This window comes from Eumetopias jubatus, unplaced genomic scaffold, assembly GCF_037043125.1.
Source record: "Eumetopias jubatus isolate StellerSeaLion01/CBP00866 unplaced genomic scaffold, mEumJub1_p1.0 scaffold_16, whole genome shotgun sequence".
Taxonomy (NCBI): Eukaryota; Metazoa; Chordata; class Mammalia; order Carnivora; family Otariidae; genus Eumetopias; species Eumetopias jubatus.
In genome coordinates this window covers 71,472,044-71,491,115 of record NW_028274822.1, presented here as the reverse complement: position 1 = coordinate 71,491,115, position 19,072 = coordinate 71,472,044, and the positions used below count along the sequence as shown (strand labels likewise).

Genomic DNA, 19,072 nt, shown 5'->3' with positions numbered 1-19,072 from the left:
TGATGGGCAAACTGAGGCTGAACCAAACTAAGTTAGGACCCTCACAGGTAGTAAGTGCCTTCAAGCACCCTTTTTTCCTTACTCCATGCTGTCTTTACACTTAAGCCATTCGATAATTACTGAAAGGAATGTAGAAAAAAACCCTTTTCTCTCAATAGAATTTTTTTTAATTAAACTTTAAGAGAAAGTGTCCATATAAATCTCATTTCATTAATTAGAATAGAAACTTTAGTTTTTACTGTTCAAGTTGAACAAAAATTTCGGTTGATTTGTGTAATGTTTATTATCTTTTTCCTTGAAGTCATTAGCACAGAGTAGATGTGTTGTCTTTTGCCGCTGATCTTTTTTATTGTCATTAAATCATTTTTCTCTGTTAATTTTTCCTCATTTGCTTGGCTGTTTGTGTGGGTACTTGAGATTAATTAAAAGATTATTAATTAACCCAGTGCCTATTACCGTAATCTTTAGCACTCCAAGTCTCTAACAGTATACTGCGTAGTTTTATAATACTCAGTTATTGCTCTGATCAGTCTTTGTTGTTGCTTTGCTTTTAATTGCCCTTGTGACTCTTATAGATGGCCTTGTCATCATGTAGGGGAAAAAAATCTGTGTAGGAGTAATAGGGTAGGTGGAATTAGATTCCAGTTAAATTTAAATAAATGAGTGCGTTATGTGGATGACATTAGGACTCTGCAGGGAACTTTTAAATTAAGTAAACAGATGAGTGACATGCCAACTCAAAAAACTTCCATTGCTTGGGGCTGTTTTGTGCATTATACTTTCATACACATTTCAACCTAGTAGTTTTGAGAAGGAAATTACTGTCTTTGTGTATAATTAATTTCAGAATTTCCCTAAAATGTTCGGAATGGAGAAAAAAAGTATTACACTCTGTGCTACAGGAGGTGACACTTCAGATTGTACAAAGAGAAGTTGGTATTTGTTGTTGGCTAGTAAGTTGTATGTATAGTGAGGACACTTTATTCTAACTGAAGTTTAAGGCCCTAAATTTTAACTAAAATGAGAGATCTTAATTCAAGATTTGTCTTAAGTACTCAAACTCTTTTACTTTAGTGAGATGTAGACTATTTTTTGATGGATGTGAATGCTGATAACTAGACCCAGGTTTTTATTGCATGGCTGGCTTATGTTCACTGACCATGAGAAGGGGTCAGAGAGAAGAGCCCAGCACCAGGAAAGGTTATAACACATCTCACAGAATAAGGACTCAAGTTAGGAGCTGCAGTTTGGGAGGGGCCTTTTGTCACACTGCAAGCCCAAGTTCCAGATGAAAGGGTTTGCATTCCTGCCTGCTCTGGTAGAGGCAGGAACTAGGGAGAGAACCTACCTTGGTTTGCCTCATACCTCTGAACGCAGCAGGTCTTTGTGATACCTAGTTAGGGGACTAGCACAGGGCTAGCTCTAGGGTCTACTTTCAATATTTCCAAACAGGAAAAAGACCTTTTTGCTTGTGGTAGGTAAATAAGAAAGGAATGGAGGGTGGGTAATTTGATGACAAGCGTAGACTCTTAGTTGGTTTCATCATGTGAAAAACATTCACCTTATAAAGGTTTATTTGGGGAGTATTAAGTTGAATTAAAATCATTTACCTGAAAGGTCAAATAAGATAACCTTTGTTGGTTATATTTAAGCAGATGTAATTTGTAGTATCTTATTACTCAAATTCCATTTTAAAATTTAGTGCTAGTAACAAGCATCTTTTTAGTTGTTACCTGAAACAAAAGTAGCAGTACTTGGACATCTCTCACTGAAAATTAAACACATGTTCTCTGGGATTTCAGTTTCCTTTAATTAATGAACTGAACTGCCCATGTTGGAATGCTCGGGACTGAAAGGAAAGTAATTTTAATGCTAAAAATATTACCTGGATCATTATTTTTAGCAATGTGTCATTGCCTTTTCCCTTTCTGGGATGTTTTATTCCTGCTTGAGAGTTTTTTGGGATACTTAACTAGTTGAGGAAATTGTTAAGAAGGCCTGCTTGCAAGACCAGTATAAGATCCCCAAAAGCAGATTTTTCTCCTATTGAATCCAGAGGGGAAAGGTGCAGCAGGAACCTTGTTTTCTGTACCAACACTTCTGTAGCATACCCTGTTTCCTCCTGTTAGGTGTGATTTTAGAGCTAAAGAGAGTGCCATGCTGAAAAGTGGGTACTTTTCAGACAGTGTAGGCTTTAAATATTGTTTTGTTGCTACTCATACTGGGCGGGGGGGGGGGGAATCTATTTAAAGGGGCTAAATATTGTGATGCTTTAAAGTAGGTGGTTTACAAATTGTTTTGTTAACAAGTGTCTAGGCAGCTCTCTGAGGAGCCAGAAATCTGACATATTTCTCCTTTGTTCTAGGTTATACTACTCCAACTGCCCCCCAGGCATACAGTCAGCCTGTCCAGGGGTATGGCACTGGTGCTTACGATACCACCACTGCTACGGTCACTACCACCCAGGCCTCCTATGCAGCTCAGTCTGCTTATGGCACTCAGCCTGCTTACCCAGCCTATGGGCAGCAGCCGGCAGCCACCGCACCTGCAAGGTAAGGCTACACTCCCCTAGTTCTTACAGTAGAGCATATCAGCCTGTTGCGGGAAAGAGAGCAATTACGCGCACTTAGAGAATCCAGGACTTCATTCCTTTTTAATGGTTACTCTTAACATAATTACTTTTAGAGGTTGACTGGGTGTTTATAGTCATCACAGTAATGCTATAGAACACACCACAGATACATTGTTCTCCATTTAGTAGAGAAATGGTGCCATCCAGGGGCCAAGATGAGGAAAGTCACTGGCCAGATGTCTAGTTTCTAGACATCTAGTTTCAAAAGGGTGACCTTTTAGGGTAGGAGGAGACTATTATATTTACTTTACCAAACCCAGAAAAAAACAATGAAATGTGTGTTTTCCTTCACAACAGAACAACTGATAGAATTGTACTTTTGGTTTTATTGACCTTGTAAATGGATAACAGCTTTCTCTTTGGGAAAAACGTGGCAGTTCACAATACAGAGGAGGTGGAAAGTCATATACTGGTGTCTCAGTTGAAGAAATTGACATTTTTTGTGTATTATGTAGTGGCTTGGTTAAATATCACAGGCAAGTATATATTCTTAACTGGGTACCCTGCTTTGGGGTGAATATTTTGGCAAACAGTTTCATACTCCATGACTAATTAGCAGGTTAAACAGTACTGATTATTACTTAACAGAAGATTTCAGGTCTTTGCTTTAAGCAATGGACATAGGTGGCTTCTGCATACAATCTTGAAGGAACATTGAATTCTGATTTGAAAGAAGACTTTTTAGGGAATAAACAAGAGATCAACTTGTAACCTAGACTTTTTGCCTACTCTAGAGGTAAGAACTTAGCTCTGGCAAACACTCATGAAATTACTTCCAAAGTGCACAGTGAGTAATCAGAGCTACTTGGTAGTTTACATCTACTAGACATCCTGTGCAGTAGGTAGATTAAACTAACTGACTGATTCCTGTAGGGCTCCGTTTCAGGTGACCTAGGCATTTCAGAATGTTATCAACTATTTGAAGTCCCGTTTGATGAGCCATTGCAACAGTATATCAGCCATAGCTGGTGGGGGGGTTATATATTAATTGGTTTTTTATGATTTTTTGTTGTTCCTTTTCTTTCCCTGATTTTCAGTCCTTACCACTTTAAAACTGTCTCATGATAAGTGTCAGCTACTCCCTTTTCCACTGGAAAGGGGGGGCTTGTGACCCATTTCAGCTCTGGAGAAACCAGTACTTCCACATCCTATCTGGTTTGCCTGCTGATTCTTGGCAGTTTGCTTAAAATAGCTCAAGCTCACTTTATTAGTCTTGTTGCAAACTGTTAGGGCTAAGAGGTAATAGAAAACCCTGGGGGATTGGTTTTCATTATTTAATATTTCCCAGTTCATCCAAGCATTCCTGGGAGCTGGGGTTGGGAGGGGGTGGTTCCCTCCCCTACTCTGGTATTTCCATTATGGAAACTTTCAGGCAAGGTTAGATTTATTTATGGCAGTCCAAGTTAGGAAATGTATTTTCAGGTCTGTTCTTAATAAATGAGAAACTTAAACTCACAGTAATCCAAATTTATAAATGCCATGAACTTACGTAAATGTTACTCTAACGTGTCACTTTTGCATTATTGTTAAAGTTTCTTGTCTGTCTTCCAACAGTCCTTTTGGGGGGGAAGCATTTTCTTCCCTAACAAACCACCTCCCCTCCCAGATCACTTAAATTGGCAATAGAAAATATTGTAACTGCCTTTGATAGCTGCTAATGTGGAACGAGTGGAACATGTTGGTATCTCATCTGTGGATTTGATTAATTCTCCCCCTTTCTTAGAAGTGTTCTCTTCCAGCACATACAGTTGGACCGAGACTGGGTTTGATATAATTTAGTTGACAATTGTATTTACTTCCAAGCTCAGTCCTAACATTGCACATTGCTTAGAGGTTATAGAGCTCTTACCCAGGAGTTTTATGGTTGAGGGAAAAAGTCTTACTTTTTTATTTCTCCTTTTAGACCGCAGGATGGTAACAAACCCGCTGAGACTAGTCAACCTCAATCTAGCACAGGGGGTTACAACCAGCCCAGCCTAGGATATGGACAGAGTAACTACAGTTATCCCCAGGTACCTGGGAGCTACCCCATGCAGCCAGTCACAGCACCACCATCTTATCCTCCTACCAGGTCAGTATCTTTGTTCTCATGGCCAGTGAGCTAGTAGAATAACAGTTTTTTTTTCAGGCTGTTGACCAGCTTGCTTCTTCCTCAGGTGAGATGGGTCATCTGACTTTCCCAGTGATGAGCCTGACCACACATTAAAACTTCAGTCTTAGGTTCCTATAGCAGTACCTGGCAGTCAGTAACTCTTTTCTCTAAACACATTTTTACCACTCTAGGTTCTTCCTTTTAATTTTGCTCTTTTAAGTTAATTCAGATGGATGAGAAACAGAAGTATATGAAAGCAGGTAAACCCAACCATGGAAGCCACCTCCTCCAATGCAGTTAGGATGGGTAAAGTGGAAGACATGAAAAAGAAAAGAAAGAAAGAAACTTCATTTTAGTCATTTCATAACTTAACTTGGAGGTCCATTCATACACAACTCTTTCAAGATTTTATTTATTTATTTGATAGCACAAGCAGGGGGAGAGGGAGAGACAGGCTCCCTGCAATGCAGGGCTCGATCCTAGGACCCTGGGATCGTGATCTCAGCCAAAGGCAGATGCTTAGCCAACTGAGCCACCCAGGTGCCTCCATGCACAGGTCTTTTAATGATTCGGCCAGGGCCTTTCGTCCTCAGATTTATTCTGCACTCTGTCTTACATGTTAACCACCCCAGCAGCTACAGTGTCTCATTTGGGTTTCTTGTAAAGTGGAGGAAGGACCTGCAAGTTTTCTCCTTCATATTTAATTAGAAGCAAGTTTTCAGATGAACTGTCTGAATTGTGTTCTAAAGTGTTGACTTAGTTTTGCTAGAGGTAGCACTTCCCTTTTTTGCACTCAGTTTCATTGGTTTTCACATGAAAGTGCAGCAGGTGTGAACAGGTTTGGGAACAAAATACAGCTGACCGGGTAAGTGTACAGCGTGGAGCAGCAGTGGGCAGGGCTTACAGCAGTTCTTCCACAGAGCCCACCTGTGCCTGTGCTGCTGAGGGTAGTAAATCTGGCCAGTGGAATAGGTACACTCCGTGAAGAGAGGCTATTGAGTCTGTACAGCCACGTTCGGGGATATGATAGAGGCTTAGTTTAGTTGTACTTTTAAATATGTCTTTTTTATTTTCATTACCATAGTTCATTTAAAGTTTAATAGCAGTTCTTTTAAGCTTTATTTCTATGTAAGAAAGGTATCATTGGTTAGTTTCCCTGCCTGAGGTTGACATGTCGAAAGATGAAGATCCACTTAATACTCTTGTACAGTGCCATGATTCTGAAGTTTCCTTATCCATTTTTTCTTCATTAAGATTTCGTAGATGATCAGGCATGTTTGAAAGTTATAGATGATCAAGCGTGTCTGAAAGTTTGAAACTGTATACAATATATAGCGGAACAATTTAAAACTTGGGCAGATGTCAAGAGAAAATTGCCACGTTTGTGTGGCCACACACACACTAGGCTGCCTTGTACCTTCAGAACAGTCACTGTCATGATTGAAGGGAATTGTTGGAGGCAGGCTTAGAACTGCCATGCTTAACTGCCTCCTTTTCCTCCGTGGCTTTTCCACCGAGTGCACATGCACATATTCTTCCCTTAATGCAGGAACACCAAACTCCAAATTTGCCTTGAATTTAACTGAAAACTATGGTTTTAAGGAGGTGGGAGGTAAAAGAGAAAACTCTAAGGTTTGTATAATATATAGATTGGTTTTCAATAGTTTTCCCCTCCTTTGCATTGAAAGCTTTATTCTGAATACAAAAGTATTTGCTTATTTTGAATTGAAACTGTTGATATGTAGAAAGTGTGTTTTTAAGGATTTCTATGTCATATGCTATGAATGTCTCTTATATTTAGGGGGCTTGAAGAAATAACAAGCCTCTCCTTCCTAAAAAGCTTTTTTTCTTTCTTTCAGCTACTCCTCTACACAGCCGACTAGTTATGATCAGAGCAGTTACTCTCAGCAGAACACCTATGGGCAGCCGAGCAGCTATGGACAGCAGAGTAGCTATGGTCAACAAAGCAGCTATGGGCAGCAGCCACCCACTAGTTATCCCCCCCAAACTGGATCCTACAGCCAGGCTCCAAGTCAATATAGCCAACAGAGCAGCAGCTACGGGCAGCAGAGTGAGTTGCTAAGAGAGAAAACCAAATAAGAATGATTATGTTTGGAGTTTCTGAACATGGGGAAATGGTCTTTACCGTTGTTTAGTTTTGGACTCTAGGACATCTTTAGGACATAACATCCTGGCTAACCACTTGGATGTCCCACTAAAGACATGAGTGCTTTTCTCCAATTTAATTGTTAGTATGCCTTGCCAAAAAAAGAAAAAAGAGAGTTTGTAACTGACCAGAGAAAACATTTTAAGACGCCAGCCTTGCTCTCTTTAAGGAGGTTATATACAGTGAGTGAAGCTGGCATTCCTGTGGCCTGCCCACCCCAACTCATTAAAAGGATGTGAGCAGATAGCTTTTGAAGACTACTGCAGTTTTGATAGTCAAGTAAATGCTATATTTTGTTTTTTTTTTTTTACATCTATAAAGTGAAAAAAAAAAAAAAGTCCTCATAGAACCCTTAGTTTCACATGGAGAAGTAACCAAAAACTCAAAACTGTACTCACAGTTTAATTTTTACCTGAATAGTTTTTTAATGAAACTCCATCCATGGGTATGTTTCATTATGGCTATGAGATGAGTAGTGCTTCTTGATGGAGCCCAAGCTTCAGCAACATACTAAAGCCCTAAGAAACCTGCCCCTGGTTTTTGTTTTTGTTTTTTTTAGATTGTATTTATTTATTTGACAGAGACATAGCGAGAGGGGGATCACAAGCAGGGGGAGTGGGAGAGGGAGAAGCAGGGAGCCCGATGCGGGGCTCGATCCCAGGACCCTGGGATCATGACCTGAGCCGAAGGCAGACGCTTAATGACTGAGCCACCCAGGCGCCCCATGGTTTTTGTTTCTTGAGAGTAGTTTAAAGAAGCAGCTTTTGGAGGCATCCTAGGATACAAAATCCTGTAAACTGTTAACCCAAGGGCTTTTTTCTTATTTGGGTGGTTTATTCTAGGCTAACTGTAAGATTACTTCAGCTTTGATGAACCAGCAGTTTTGGTTAAACTTAAAAGAATCCTACCTTTAGAGGTGCTTTGTCAGGTTTAAAGAAGATGGTGCCTTGGTTAGTGCCTTGCAATTGAGCATTCTGTGATTCCAGGAGAAAGTACGACAGGCAATGGTTCAAATGCTGGTCCATGGCTTACAGATGTGACTCTTTCCTCAGGTTCATTCCGACAGGACCACCCCAGTAGCATGGGTGTTTATGGGCAGGAGTCTGGAGGATTTTCCGGACCAGGAGAGAACCGGAGCATGAGTGGCCCTGATAACCGGGGCAGGGGAAGAGGGGGATTTGATCGTGGAGGCATGAGCAGAGGTGGGCGGGGAGGAGGACGCGGTGGAATGGGGTAAGAGCAAACCTTTTCTCCTTTTACCTAATTTTGTTTCATCCATAGGATTTTCAATGGAAAGAAGGGACTGAAAGACATAAGAAATTTATTTCTACATTTCCATGGACAATCTGTTGAGCCCAGGCCATCTTCTAAAACATGGAAATGTCATCTTTGTGGCATAGATTAAGTGGCAGTTCGCTTTTTTCCCTGCCAATCTACTTGGTTGGGTTGGGGAGAACAAAGAATGGTTTTGAAACTAGAGCTTTCAGTTCCCTTCATGGTTTCCAGAGGTCAAAGCCTCTGTGGGTAATAGACTCGGGATGGAACACACACAACCCTTCTAACACCCCTAGGTTTTTAACTAATTGCCTCTGAATGGTTGTCTTGAAATACCTGGTGTATATATACTGCAGAAAAGGAATGCAGCTGTTTTCCACAATGTTTGTCCCCAACTTCTGTTTGTACTTGGAATTGTTGAACGTTAATGATGAAGATCTTGGTCCCGTAACCCCTGAACTATGGCCTGAGGTGCACCTGGTACACAGAAAAGTCTAATAGGTTTTTGCAGAGTAATGTAAATAATTACGGGATCTCTCCCCATTGGAGATTTTGAGAAGTCTAAATCGGTTTGACCATTTTGATTGATGGCACAATCTGGTTTAGAAAACTTTGTTTAGATCAATAGCATAACCCTGCTACCTGTGCCTGCCCCTCCCCTCCCTTCTCCCACCCCTTTTTCCCTTTCTCTGGTGTCTGTACTTTGATGAAGGTGAGGTATAATGTTGGTGGTTAACATAATCCGGAAGGTTTAGTTCTGTGTGTGTTCTGTCCCTATATAAACTAGTAAAAAAAAAAAAAAAGTTATGCAGAATGTTATACATACTATGTATAAATTGGATTTGGTGCCACTGTTGGTTCAAGGAAAAATTGGGTAGGGTTTCTTTTTTTTATAGAAATGGACTTCAAAATTAGATAAAAAATTTATCTTTAATTTTTGTGTTCTCAAATTTGTATCCTATTGAAAGATAACTGATTGAAAATACAGTTCTGCATAACTTAAAAGTCTTTGGTGAAATCTTTATTGGAAGAAACAGTTACTTGACCACACAGAAAAATTGATGAACAATTTGATATTAAGTAAAATCGGTCTGATTTGGAGAATGTCATTCCATTATAAAGGTTTCACTTCTTTATGGATGTTTTAAAATAGACGTAGACACTTGAAATTACTATCATCACGTCTCCTCCAATCACCTAGAATTCTTAGTATTTTCCAATTGCAAAACCAATTTCAAGTTCATTCATTTTAATACTCCAGAAATGATAATTCTACTAATTTTGCTAGACTTTGCTAGTAGAGGGATCCGCTCTTTCTGGAGAAGTCTCCTGGAGCCATAGAAAAAAAAAGTCATGGCTTTCCCACAGGTTTTTCAACTGACTGTGAGGCAGTCGGTTGGATCCCTTGGGGACAGGACAGGGGCATTCTCCCCTCCCCTCTTTTTCACTCTGGTGTGGTGATGGTTTTCAGTGTCTTCTGCAGGTAAGGCACTCAATGTTGTTAACATGCCCTTTTTCATTGCCTCAGTATTTTGATATTTTCATTGGCTGTTAAACGTGGAAACTTTTTAACATGCTTTGTCGCATTTATATGCTACAGGTTACAAAGTGAGAGCCTTGTATACACTTCAATACTTAAAAAGTACCCGTACTCAGTACTCAGCCGGCAGCATAATGAAAAGTGGGACTAGACACGGTGTCCATATGGAGAGGAAAAATATACATAGAATATTTTTAACAAAATGTATTCATTGTATAAATGGAATCCTTCTGTAACTTTGGTAACTGCATACTTGTTATTTGGTAATGAACCAGAGGAGGTATAATACTCTAGAATTGTATAACATTAAAGTGTAAACTTTTGTGTTTAAAGAGAGAGAACATTTTATGGTGTGTACTTTTAAAAAGGAAACAAAGCTGCATGCAACAGCTTGAAATTGTATATTCAGGTATTAAAGGTGCAATACTGGTTAGAAAAAGCTCAGGGCCTCCTACTGAGGAGCTGCCTTTATTTAATTTTAAAGGAAAAATAAAAAAGGCCCTTCATGTTCCCTCCCCCTGTTTTTACAGTATGTAAAGCAGTCATTTTATACTGCTGTCATCACTGTTCTCAACTGATGTGTCTATAAAGTTGCACCCCCAGTCCGTTGAGCCTTGGTATTTGTTGTAAATTCTCCTTTCACAGCGATTGTTAAATCCATTAGTGCCCTGAATTGTATGGCTTTATGCTGAAGATTGGCTGGATGCGTCCTCTGATGTGTGTTGTAGGCGTTTAATGTGGTTGTCTCCTGCTTTATTATACTGTGACTTGTTAGGAAGCCTCACTTGGCTCTCCCCTAGGAGAGGTTGAGGGTGCACCTTTATGAACATGGAAAGCAGTTGCCCCAGCTTGCTACTCCTCTCTACAACAAGCTGTCCCTGTTTTTCAGCTGATGGGGTGGGTGTTTGGGATCGATTTTTCCCCCCGCCTAATTTGCCAAGTATTGCACTATTAATACCAGCCCCCGAAATGAAAGGAACCAACCACACTGGTGTGTACAATCAGACAAGCAAGGTTGTATATAAAGGAAATTTGAGCAAGCTGCCCTGAAGAAAGGCATAGTGACGAGATGAGAGAGATGCATTGTTTGGAGATGTGTTTAGCCAGTGCCCTTCTTCCCCACGAGCCCCCCCAAGGCTCAGAGCGGTACTGGCTTTTAAAGGGAAAGGCCTTCATTTCTTCGTTTATCCCCCCAGCAGCGCTGGAGAGCGAGGTGGCTTCAATAAGCCTGGTGGTAAGTTTTTGAGTATTACCATGGATAGTGTTTAAAAAAAAATACAGTCAGTTTTTAGAAAACTATAATTTTTTATTAGTTTCATAAGCGGTTTAAAAATGATCTATACAAAGAGACTAATGGGTACTGCCGGCATTGTCTTAGGGGTAATAAGGTTAACCTATGGTTACAAAACAAAGGGTAACTTGAAGTATTGAGCAACTGCTTCTGTAATATGGGGGAGAATACATTTTTTAAATTCGGTTTGTTTGGAGGAAAAATTTTGACTTAAATTTAACACTAATTTGGCACATAAGCATTGAGAGTGTATTTGGTTAATGGTTTAAAAGCAAACCAGCAAAGAAAAAAAAGCAAAACCCTAGCAAATCTTTCACAAATGTTAAAGGGGCACTGCTCCATTTTAGCAGTGCGGGTCATTTTGAATTTAATGAAGCCCCATCAAATGGTGGTATAGTAGATAGCTATGTGTGTTTGTAAGGTTTATAGCTTGCAAGACGTGCACTAATAGTATTTTATGTGATCTTTCCTGGTTGGCAGGACCCATGGACGAAGGACCAGATCTTGATCTAGGTAATTTTGAATTCTTGAATTTTGTGTCATGCTTTGTAAATGAACAGCACAGCACCGAAGTAAGTGCATGCTAGAGCTCAGCAGCCTGGTAGATCAGTGTGATACTCTTGCTTTTAGAAGCAGTTTGGGGCTCCCTTTATCGTGAGCAGCTACTCATAATAGCCTTAGACAAAGGAGACCACAAGTTCTATGGCATTCTTGTTAGTGTGGCTGGTAGTTCTCTCAGCTTTGTAGTAATTACCAGTGAGCAGTAGTGACTAGTGGGTTAATCAACCCCTGTAGATACAGGATAATAACTCCCTTCTTTCTTTTCTCTGTAAGGCCCACCTGTAGATCCAGATGAAGACTCTGACAACAGTGCAATTTATGTGCAAGGCTTAAATGACAATGTGACTCTAGATGATCTGGCAGACTTCTTTAAGCAGTGTGGAGTTGTTAAGGTAAGTAAAAGCATAACCATGTGAGTTGGCAGATCTTCCAAATCAGCAGGCATTTTAAAGAGATGATGTTGAGAGTTTCTGAAGATCTGACTGCTTCTGAAGTTGCCTGACCTTTTTTTCTGGGCATATTGTGGTTTGTTCCTTAAAATACCAAAACAACAAAAAGAAAACCTTGTATTTTTTTGTAGAAAAATGCTAAATACGGTTGGGCATACTTAACAGTTCCGTCCTTTATAATTGTCAGCTAATTATAAGAATACGGGGACACTTTTTTGTGAAATACAGATCACAACATAGTTTTTTAAATAGTGAACATTAACATTTCTTTCTTTCCCAATTTTATCCCTTCTCCGCACGCCCATCCCGAATTGTACTGTTTCTTTTCATGGATGGATCCTCAGTAATGGTTTGTTTCCTATAATTTTGGAGAATGTTTATTAAACACTACTATAAGGCAGCGCTATTCTAGGGATATACTAGAAACGAACAGATAGGAACCCTTGGAGTTAAACATGGTTCTTCGTCAGGTGGGGATAGCTAAGAGAAACGAGAGTTTTGAGAAGGGGGGGATCCGGGGTCCTCAGGTCAGAAACTCAAAAAGGTTGGGAATCCTATATTTCATTTATAAATATGTCACAAGTTATTCATATATTCTCTACAGACAATTGGGTTATCTCTAAGTTTGTGAACATTCTTATACCCGTCTCCTGGGGCACAATGCCGTAGTATCTCTAGTGTGTGTACAGTTGGTTCTTGTTATTTGCAATAGTTCTGTAAAGTCACTACAAAGACTGAATTAGTGGATTCTGAACCACTACTTCTCGGGCAAGTGTGTGAACGGATACATACACACATCTTACATACGTTATAATCCTAATTTTTAAAAACAACTCCCTCTGGTAGATCTGTTTTCTCTGACAAAGAGAAAATGAGGTTCTGAAGTGTTTGGTGATTTGCATGAGCGGCATACAGATTCATCCAGCTGGCCCCAGGGACAGAACTTCTTGCACTACACAGTCTCCATCCCCTGGTCATCTCTAAAGAGAGCTGGACTGAGGTGGGAGGGGGCAGTGTGTCTCATTTGAGCTCGACTGGAACACGTGCGTCAGACAACCTAAATTTTTGCCACTCTGTACATGTTCGTGAGTAATCACAAAAGTACCACAAGTATTGATTTTGGAGTTATAAATTTTAGTGAGTAGTGCGGGGCTCGATCCCAGGACCCTGGGATCATGATCTGAGCCGAAGGCAGACACTTAACGACTGAGCCACCCAGCCTCCCCACTTTTTTTTTTTTTAACTTAAATTCAGTTAGCCAACATACAGTACATCATTAGTTTTAGATGTAGCATTCAGTAATTTATAAGTTGTGTATAACACCCAGTGTTCATCATATCACCTCTCCTCCTTAATGCCCATCAGTCACCCTATTAATAATGTTCTAATTGCATGCTGTCTTCTATGAAATGCCTGTTAGGTCTTGTACTCAATCTTCATTGGGTTATCATTTGTTTTACATATAGTTCTTTAAAGAACTTATTTTTTATTTTATTTTATTTTACTTTATTTTTGAGAGCAAGCAGGGAGTAGGGGCAGAGGGAGAAGGAGAGAATCCCAAGCAGGCTCCACACTCAGCACGGAGCCCAATGAGGGGCTTGATCTCACAACCCTGGGATATGACCTGAGCCAAAATCAAGTGTCAGACACTTAACCGACTGAGCCACCAAGGCGCCCCTACATACAGCTCTTTATGTTCTCTGAAGGCTGATCCTTGTCTAATATTGCACATGTATTCTCCCAGGTTTTTTTTTTTTTTAAGATTTTATTTATTTATTTGACAGCGAGAGAGGGAACACAAGCAGAGGGAGTGGGAGAGGGAGAAGCAGGCTTCCCGCTGAGCAGGGAGCCCGATGCGGGGCTCCATCCCAGGACCCTGGGATCATGACCTGAGCCGAAGGCAGTCGCTTAACCAACTGAGCCACCCAGGTGCCCCTCTAATATTGCACATGTATTCTCCCAGTTTCTAATTCCTTTTCTTATGATGAGTAGAAGAAGCTGTTACTGTAATTGAACTTACCGGTCTTGTCCTTACTGGTTTGTGTCTATTTGTAATACAAGACCTTCTGTTCCAGCAACATTTATTAAAGGATCCATCCTTTCCTTGATGATACATACTTTATCACTTAAAGTTCCACCCATACCTGGATATATTTCTTTTTTCTTTTTCAAGATTTTATTTATTTGACAAAACAAGCAGAGGGAGAGAGAGAAGCAGGCTCCCCACTGAACAGGGAGGCCAGTGCAGGGCTCGATCTCAGGACTCTGGGATCATGACCTGGACTGAAGGCAGATGCTCAACCAAGTGAGCCACCCAGGGCCCCCCCCTTTTTTTAAGATTTTATTTATTTATTTGATGGGCCGGGGGGCTAGATCTATTTCTAATGGTCTTGTGTGCTTGAGTTAATTTGTATGATCCTGCACTAATAGCACAGCTGTTTTTATGCTAAGTCTTGATATCTGTAATAAAGCAAATTCTTCTGTTTTGTTCTTTTTCCTCAGGAATGCTTTGCTATTTACACCTTGGTCTTCTATATACATTTTAGAATTCTACTTACGAAGTTCTTTAAAAACCACAACTGGGTGTTTATTGAATCTTTAAGATAGTTTGAGGAGAATTGACATTTTTATAATACTGAGTAGTTTTTTCCATGAATATCATATGCTCATTTACTTGGGTCTTTAGTAGAGACCATCTCCTTAAAGGTTTTGCAAGTCTTTATTATTAGTTTTTGTTTTGTTTTTTGTTTTTAAAGATTTTTTTTTTTTTTAAGATTTTATTTGAGAGAGAATGAGAGCACGAGAGAGAGGCAAGAGAGTCAGAGGGAGAAGCAGACTCCCCACTGAGCAGGGAGCCCGATGCGGGACTGGATCCCGGGACTCCAGGATCATGACCTGAGCCGAAGGCAGTCGCTTAACCAACTGAGCCACCCAGGTGCCCCTGTTTTTAAAGATTTTATCTGGGGCACCTGGGTGGCTCAGTTGGTTAAGCGACTGCCTTCGGCTCAGGTCATGATCCTGGAGCCCCATGATCGAGTCCCAGATTGGGCTCCCTGCTCAGCAATGAGTCTGCTTCTCCCTCTGACAGTCCCCGCTCTCAGGCGTTCTCACTCGCTCGCTCTCTCATTCTCAAAGTCTTTAAAAAAAAATTTTTTTATTTATTGGGGCAGGGGGGAAGCAAGCAAGCAGGCTTCCCAGTGAGCAGGGAGTGCTACGTGGGGCTTGATCCCAGGACCTTGAGATCATGACCCAAGCCGAAGGCAGACGCTTAACTGCCTGAGCCACCCAGCCCCGGTCTTTATTAGTTTTATTTTTTTAGATTTTTAGTTGTTATTGTGAATGGTTTTTTTCAAATGACATATGTGGTTGTGACAACTATATAGAAATAGATTTGATTTTGGTAGAGCATAGGAGTTGCATAATGAAGGTTTCTCTCTACTTGTGATGTGTATAGTATGTTGTTTATTTGGGTATTTGTGGGGTTTTTTTCCTGGTTAAGAAAGTAGCATATACTGTCAATTTTGTAAAATGAGATTTTAAAAATACATAGCCCCAGCATTCATACCGCTATTTCTTTTCAGTCTGTGTATGTCCTTTATAAAAACATAGGTATTGGTATGTATATCTTACAAACGTTAGCTTTCTTTTAAAAAAAAAAAAAAGACACCCTATAAATCAATACTCTCAGGTATCACGAGGTGTTATATAAACAACATGTATAGATTAGACTTTGATCATATGCAGTTTTAATGCAGAAAACAAATGAAGCCATATTTTTCTGATTTTTTTTTTTTTTTTTTTTTTTTTTTTTTAAGATTTTGAGAGAGAACAAGTAGAAGGAAGGGGCAGGGGGAGAGGGAGGAGCAGACTCCCAGCTGAGCAGGGAGCCCGATGCGGGGCTCGTCGGTCCCAGGACCCTGAGATCATGACCCAAGCCGAAGGCAGACACTCAACCAACTGAGCCACCCAGGTGCCCCGAAGCCATATTCTGTAGTGTGGCTCCTGAATTCAAGCCAGTTGGATCTGGTGTTCCGCTGAAAAGCTATGGTGGAAAAATTGGCTGTGTTAGACTTAATGCTTCTAGCACACTCACAACCCTGGATACTGTACTTACTGATGTAAGGGTGGTTTTTACTTGATGCGACACTGGCTTGTGTGATGGCGTCAAAGCCTGACTGCCTCGTACGAGGTGGCTGTTGTCACTGGGAGCCTGTTGGTGTGGGCACAGAAGATGTTGGGGTAGGTGCAAGGACACCAGGAGATGACATCTAGGGAAGCAGTGGGAACCGCACTGTTCACTTACACACTTTGGAACTTTAGGCTATTTTGGTTTTCATGACACCTACACCTAAGAGGAAAAAAATCACCTAAGTATATATTTGTTGTGGCAATTTAGGAAATAAGGCACGCTTAGTTCCACTACTCAGAGATAAACTAATGTCCTACTGAATGTGTCTATGAAAAATTACTGCTTTTGACACTTTTGACAATTTAGGGGACTTCTCTGAATTTCACATGGACTTTTCCCCCAAAAAGCAGTGTTTCTGGTCACAGCCTGACTGTGCTATTTTATGTGCCTAGATGAACAAGAGAACCGGACAACCCATGATCCATATCTACTTGGACAAGGAAACAGGAAAGCCCAAAGGTGATGCTACAGTGTCCTATGAAGACCCACCAACTGCCAAGGCTGCCGTGGAGTGGTTTGATGGTAGGAGCCCTGGAGTCGACAGGGGATGCTCACTGGGGCACATGAAGGGTCTTGTAGCAAATGTTGCCCATGTCAACCTGCTTGCTAATGTATGTAATTCTGTTAGAATATCATTCTCCGAAGTGGTTTTGGGGACAAGGAACAGGTACACGTGGCAGAAAGGAGGAACTTGAGAGCCATAGGAACAGGAAGGACCCCCTCTCTGCACTGGAGGAGCACCGGCTGGCTGTTGGAAAGCAGTGTCCCTGGCTCCCTTCTGCCATGGGAGGGCCCCATTGCTGGCCCTGGGTTAGGAGATCCCTTATTTTGACTCATTATTATAAATCCACCTTGCCTAAAATTGTAAATGTTTCTCTAAGCATGGGCAGAAGGTACAGATCACCCCACAAAAATCCAGTATACATCTGAGTTTAAATATATCCATATTTGGCCTTGGTATTGATTCTGGAACTTTCCTGCAGACAAAATCAACTTGAAAGTGTCAAAGGACAGGTCTGGCTTTCATCTCCTGGCCCCTCTATACTGTATACTCCTGTCCCTACTTCTCACCCTTTGTAGGGCAAGGGTGCCAGTGCACTCAGCCTTCCCCTGGCTTACTTCCCTCCCTAGGGTACAGGGGATTTGACGTATTTTTGAAAATGTTTTGTGGCCTTACCAGTGAAGATCTTCGAGAAGGTTGTGGATGGGGCGCATGCTACCACGGGGGTGGTTGAGAGTGACGGTGTGGTGGAGTCAGGGAGCTAGGAGTGGTCTAGCTTCGCCCAATCCCTCAAAGATGGAAGAGTTGCAAGTTGGGAGTAATTGGTGTTCTGTTCTCTTGTTCCAGGGAAAGATTTTCAAGGGAGCAAACTTAAGGTTTCTCTTGCTCGGAAGAAGCCTCCAATGAACAGCATGCGGGGTGGTATGCCTCCCCGTGAGGGCAGAGGGATGCCGCCGCCACTTCGTGGAGGTATTTAGCAGACATCTTTCCTGAGCTGCTTTTGTGTTGCTATCAATGTTTTTTTTACACTTGTCTTTGAGAAACTTGATTTCTAGAGTGTAGGCAAGCCCATTAGAAATAAAAAGGCATGGGACGCCTGGGTGGCTCAGTTGGTTAAGCGTCTACCTTCGGCTCAGGTCATGATCTCAGGGTCCTGGGATCGAGTCCTGCATCGGGCTCCTTGCTCGGCAGGGAGCCTGCTTCTCCCTCTCCCTCTGCCTGCCACTCCCCCTGCTTGTGCTCGCTCACTCTCTGACAAATAAATAAATAAAATCTTAAGAAAGAAAAAGGCATGTAGAATCAATACTGAGCCACTAAATGTTGACAGTTAAAAAGTTTGCAGGACTGGGCGCCTGGGTGGCTCAGTTGGTTAAGCGACTGCCTTCGGCTCAGGTCATGATCCTGGAGTTCCAGGATCGAGTCCCGCATCGGGCTCCCTGCTCAGCAGGGAGTCTGTTTCTCCCTCTGACCCTTCCTCCTCTCATGTGCTCTCTCTCTCTCTCTCTCTCTCTCTCTCTCATTCTCTCTCTCAAATAAATAAATAAATAAAATCTTTAAAAAAAAAAAAAAGTTTGCAGGACTGAAAGGAAGAGAAGAACGGGTTTCTTGGTCAGCGGGGCTGGCATGCCTGGCTGTCAACCCCGGGCTGCCATTTATTTACTCTGCTTGGGTATCTTTGCATGAGAATGCCTGTTCTGTACAGGTTGTGGGAGCTAACTAAAGTAATTTGCACAGAAGGCATGCAGCTGGGTCCTTGCGCCTGCAGAAAAGTCTGAGGCAAATGAAGGGACGGTGACAGCTGTGATCTATATGAATTCCCGTAATGATAGAGATTTCCTCTGCAGCAAATCTAATGCTATACAGAGGTGACTGGTTCTGTCTTATTGCAGGTCCAGGCGGCCCAGGAGGTCCTGGGGGCCCCATGGGTCGCATGGGAGGCCGTGGAGGAGACAGAGGTGGCTTTCCCCCAAGAGGGCCCCGGGGTTCCCGAGGGAACCCATCCGGAGGAGGAAATGTCCAGCACCGAGCTGGAGACTGGCAGTGCCCCAATCCGTATGTACTTCTCTTGACAAATTGATACCCTACACTAGTGAAGTCACCCTCTGTCCCGCCCATTCCCATTCTGGAGAGGAGGACTGCTGGATTCTGTCTTGTCTCGAGGAGTATAATGATGACCCAGACTCATGGGGTGGGTGGGTGGCCTAATCAGTCCATCTTCAGAGCCTTCTGAAGGAAGTCATGATTCCATTGGATTCCTGGGGTCCACGTGTACATACATAGTTGTGCATTTTCTGGATCATACACCGTGCTGCCTGAGGCTGTGGCTCTGAAGCCATTTTCTGTCAGCAGATCCTCTTAATAGTGTTTGACCAGG

The 19,072-nt window shown here is 41.7% G+C and overlaps 1 protein-coding gene across 1 annotated transcript in view; it reads left to right on the top strand.

Annotated features, from left to right (window-relative positions):
- Positions 1–19,072, top strand: part of EWSR1 (EWS RNA binding protein 1) — a 29,581-nt gene that overhangs the window by 9,247 nt on the left and 1,262 nt on the right. Inside the window, exons 5-14 of the mRNA XM_028124588.2 lie at positions 2,366–2,552; positions 4,536–4,703; positions 6,584–6,795; positions 7,944–8,124; positions 10,903–10,940; positions 11,478–11,510; positions 11,832–11,950; positions 16,589–16,718; positions 17,545–17,667; positions 18,588–18,750. Of these exons, the coding sequence (XP_027980389.1) occupies positions 2,366–2,552; positions 4,536–4,703; positions 6,584–6,795; positions 7,944–8,124; positions 10,903–10,940; positions 11,478–11,510; positions 11,832–11,950; positions 16,589–16,718; positions 17,545–17,667; positions 18,588–18,750 (1,354 nt within the window). The remainder of the gene's footprint in view (positions 1–2,365; positions 2,553–4,535; positions 4,704–6,583; positions 6,796–7,943; positions 8,125–10,902; positions 10,941–11,477; positions 11,511–11,831; positions 11,951–16,588; positions 16,719–17,544; positions 17,668–18,587; positions 18,751–19,072) is intronic.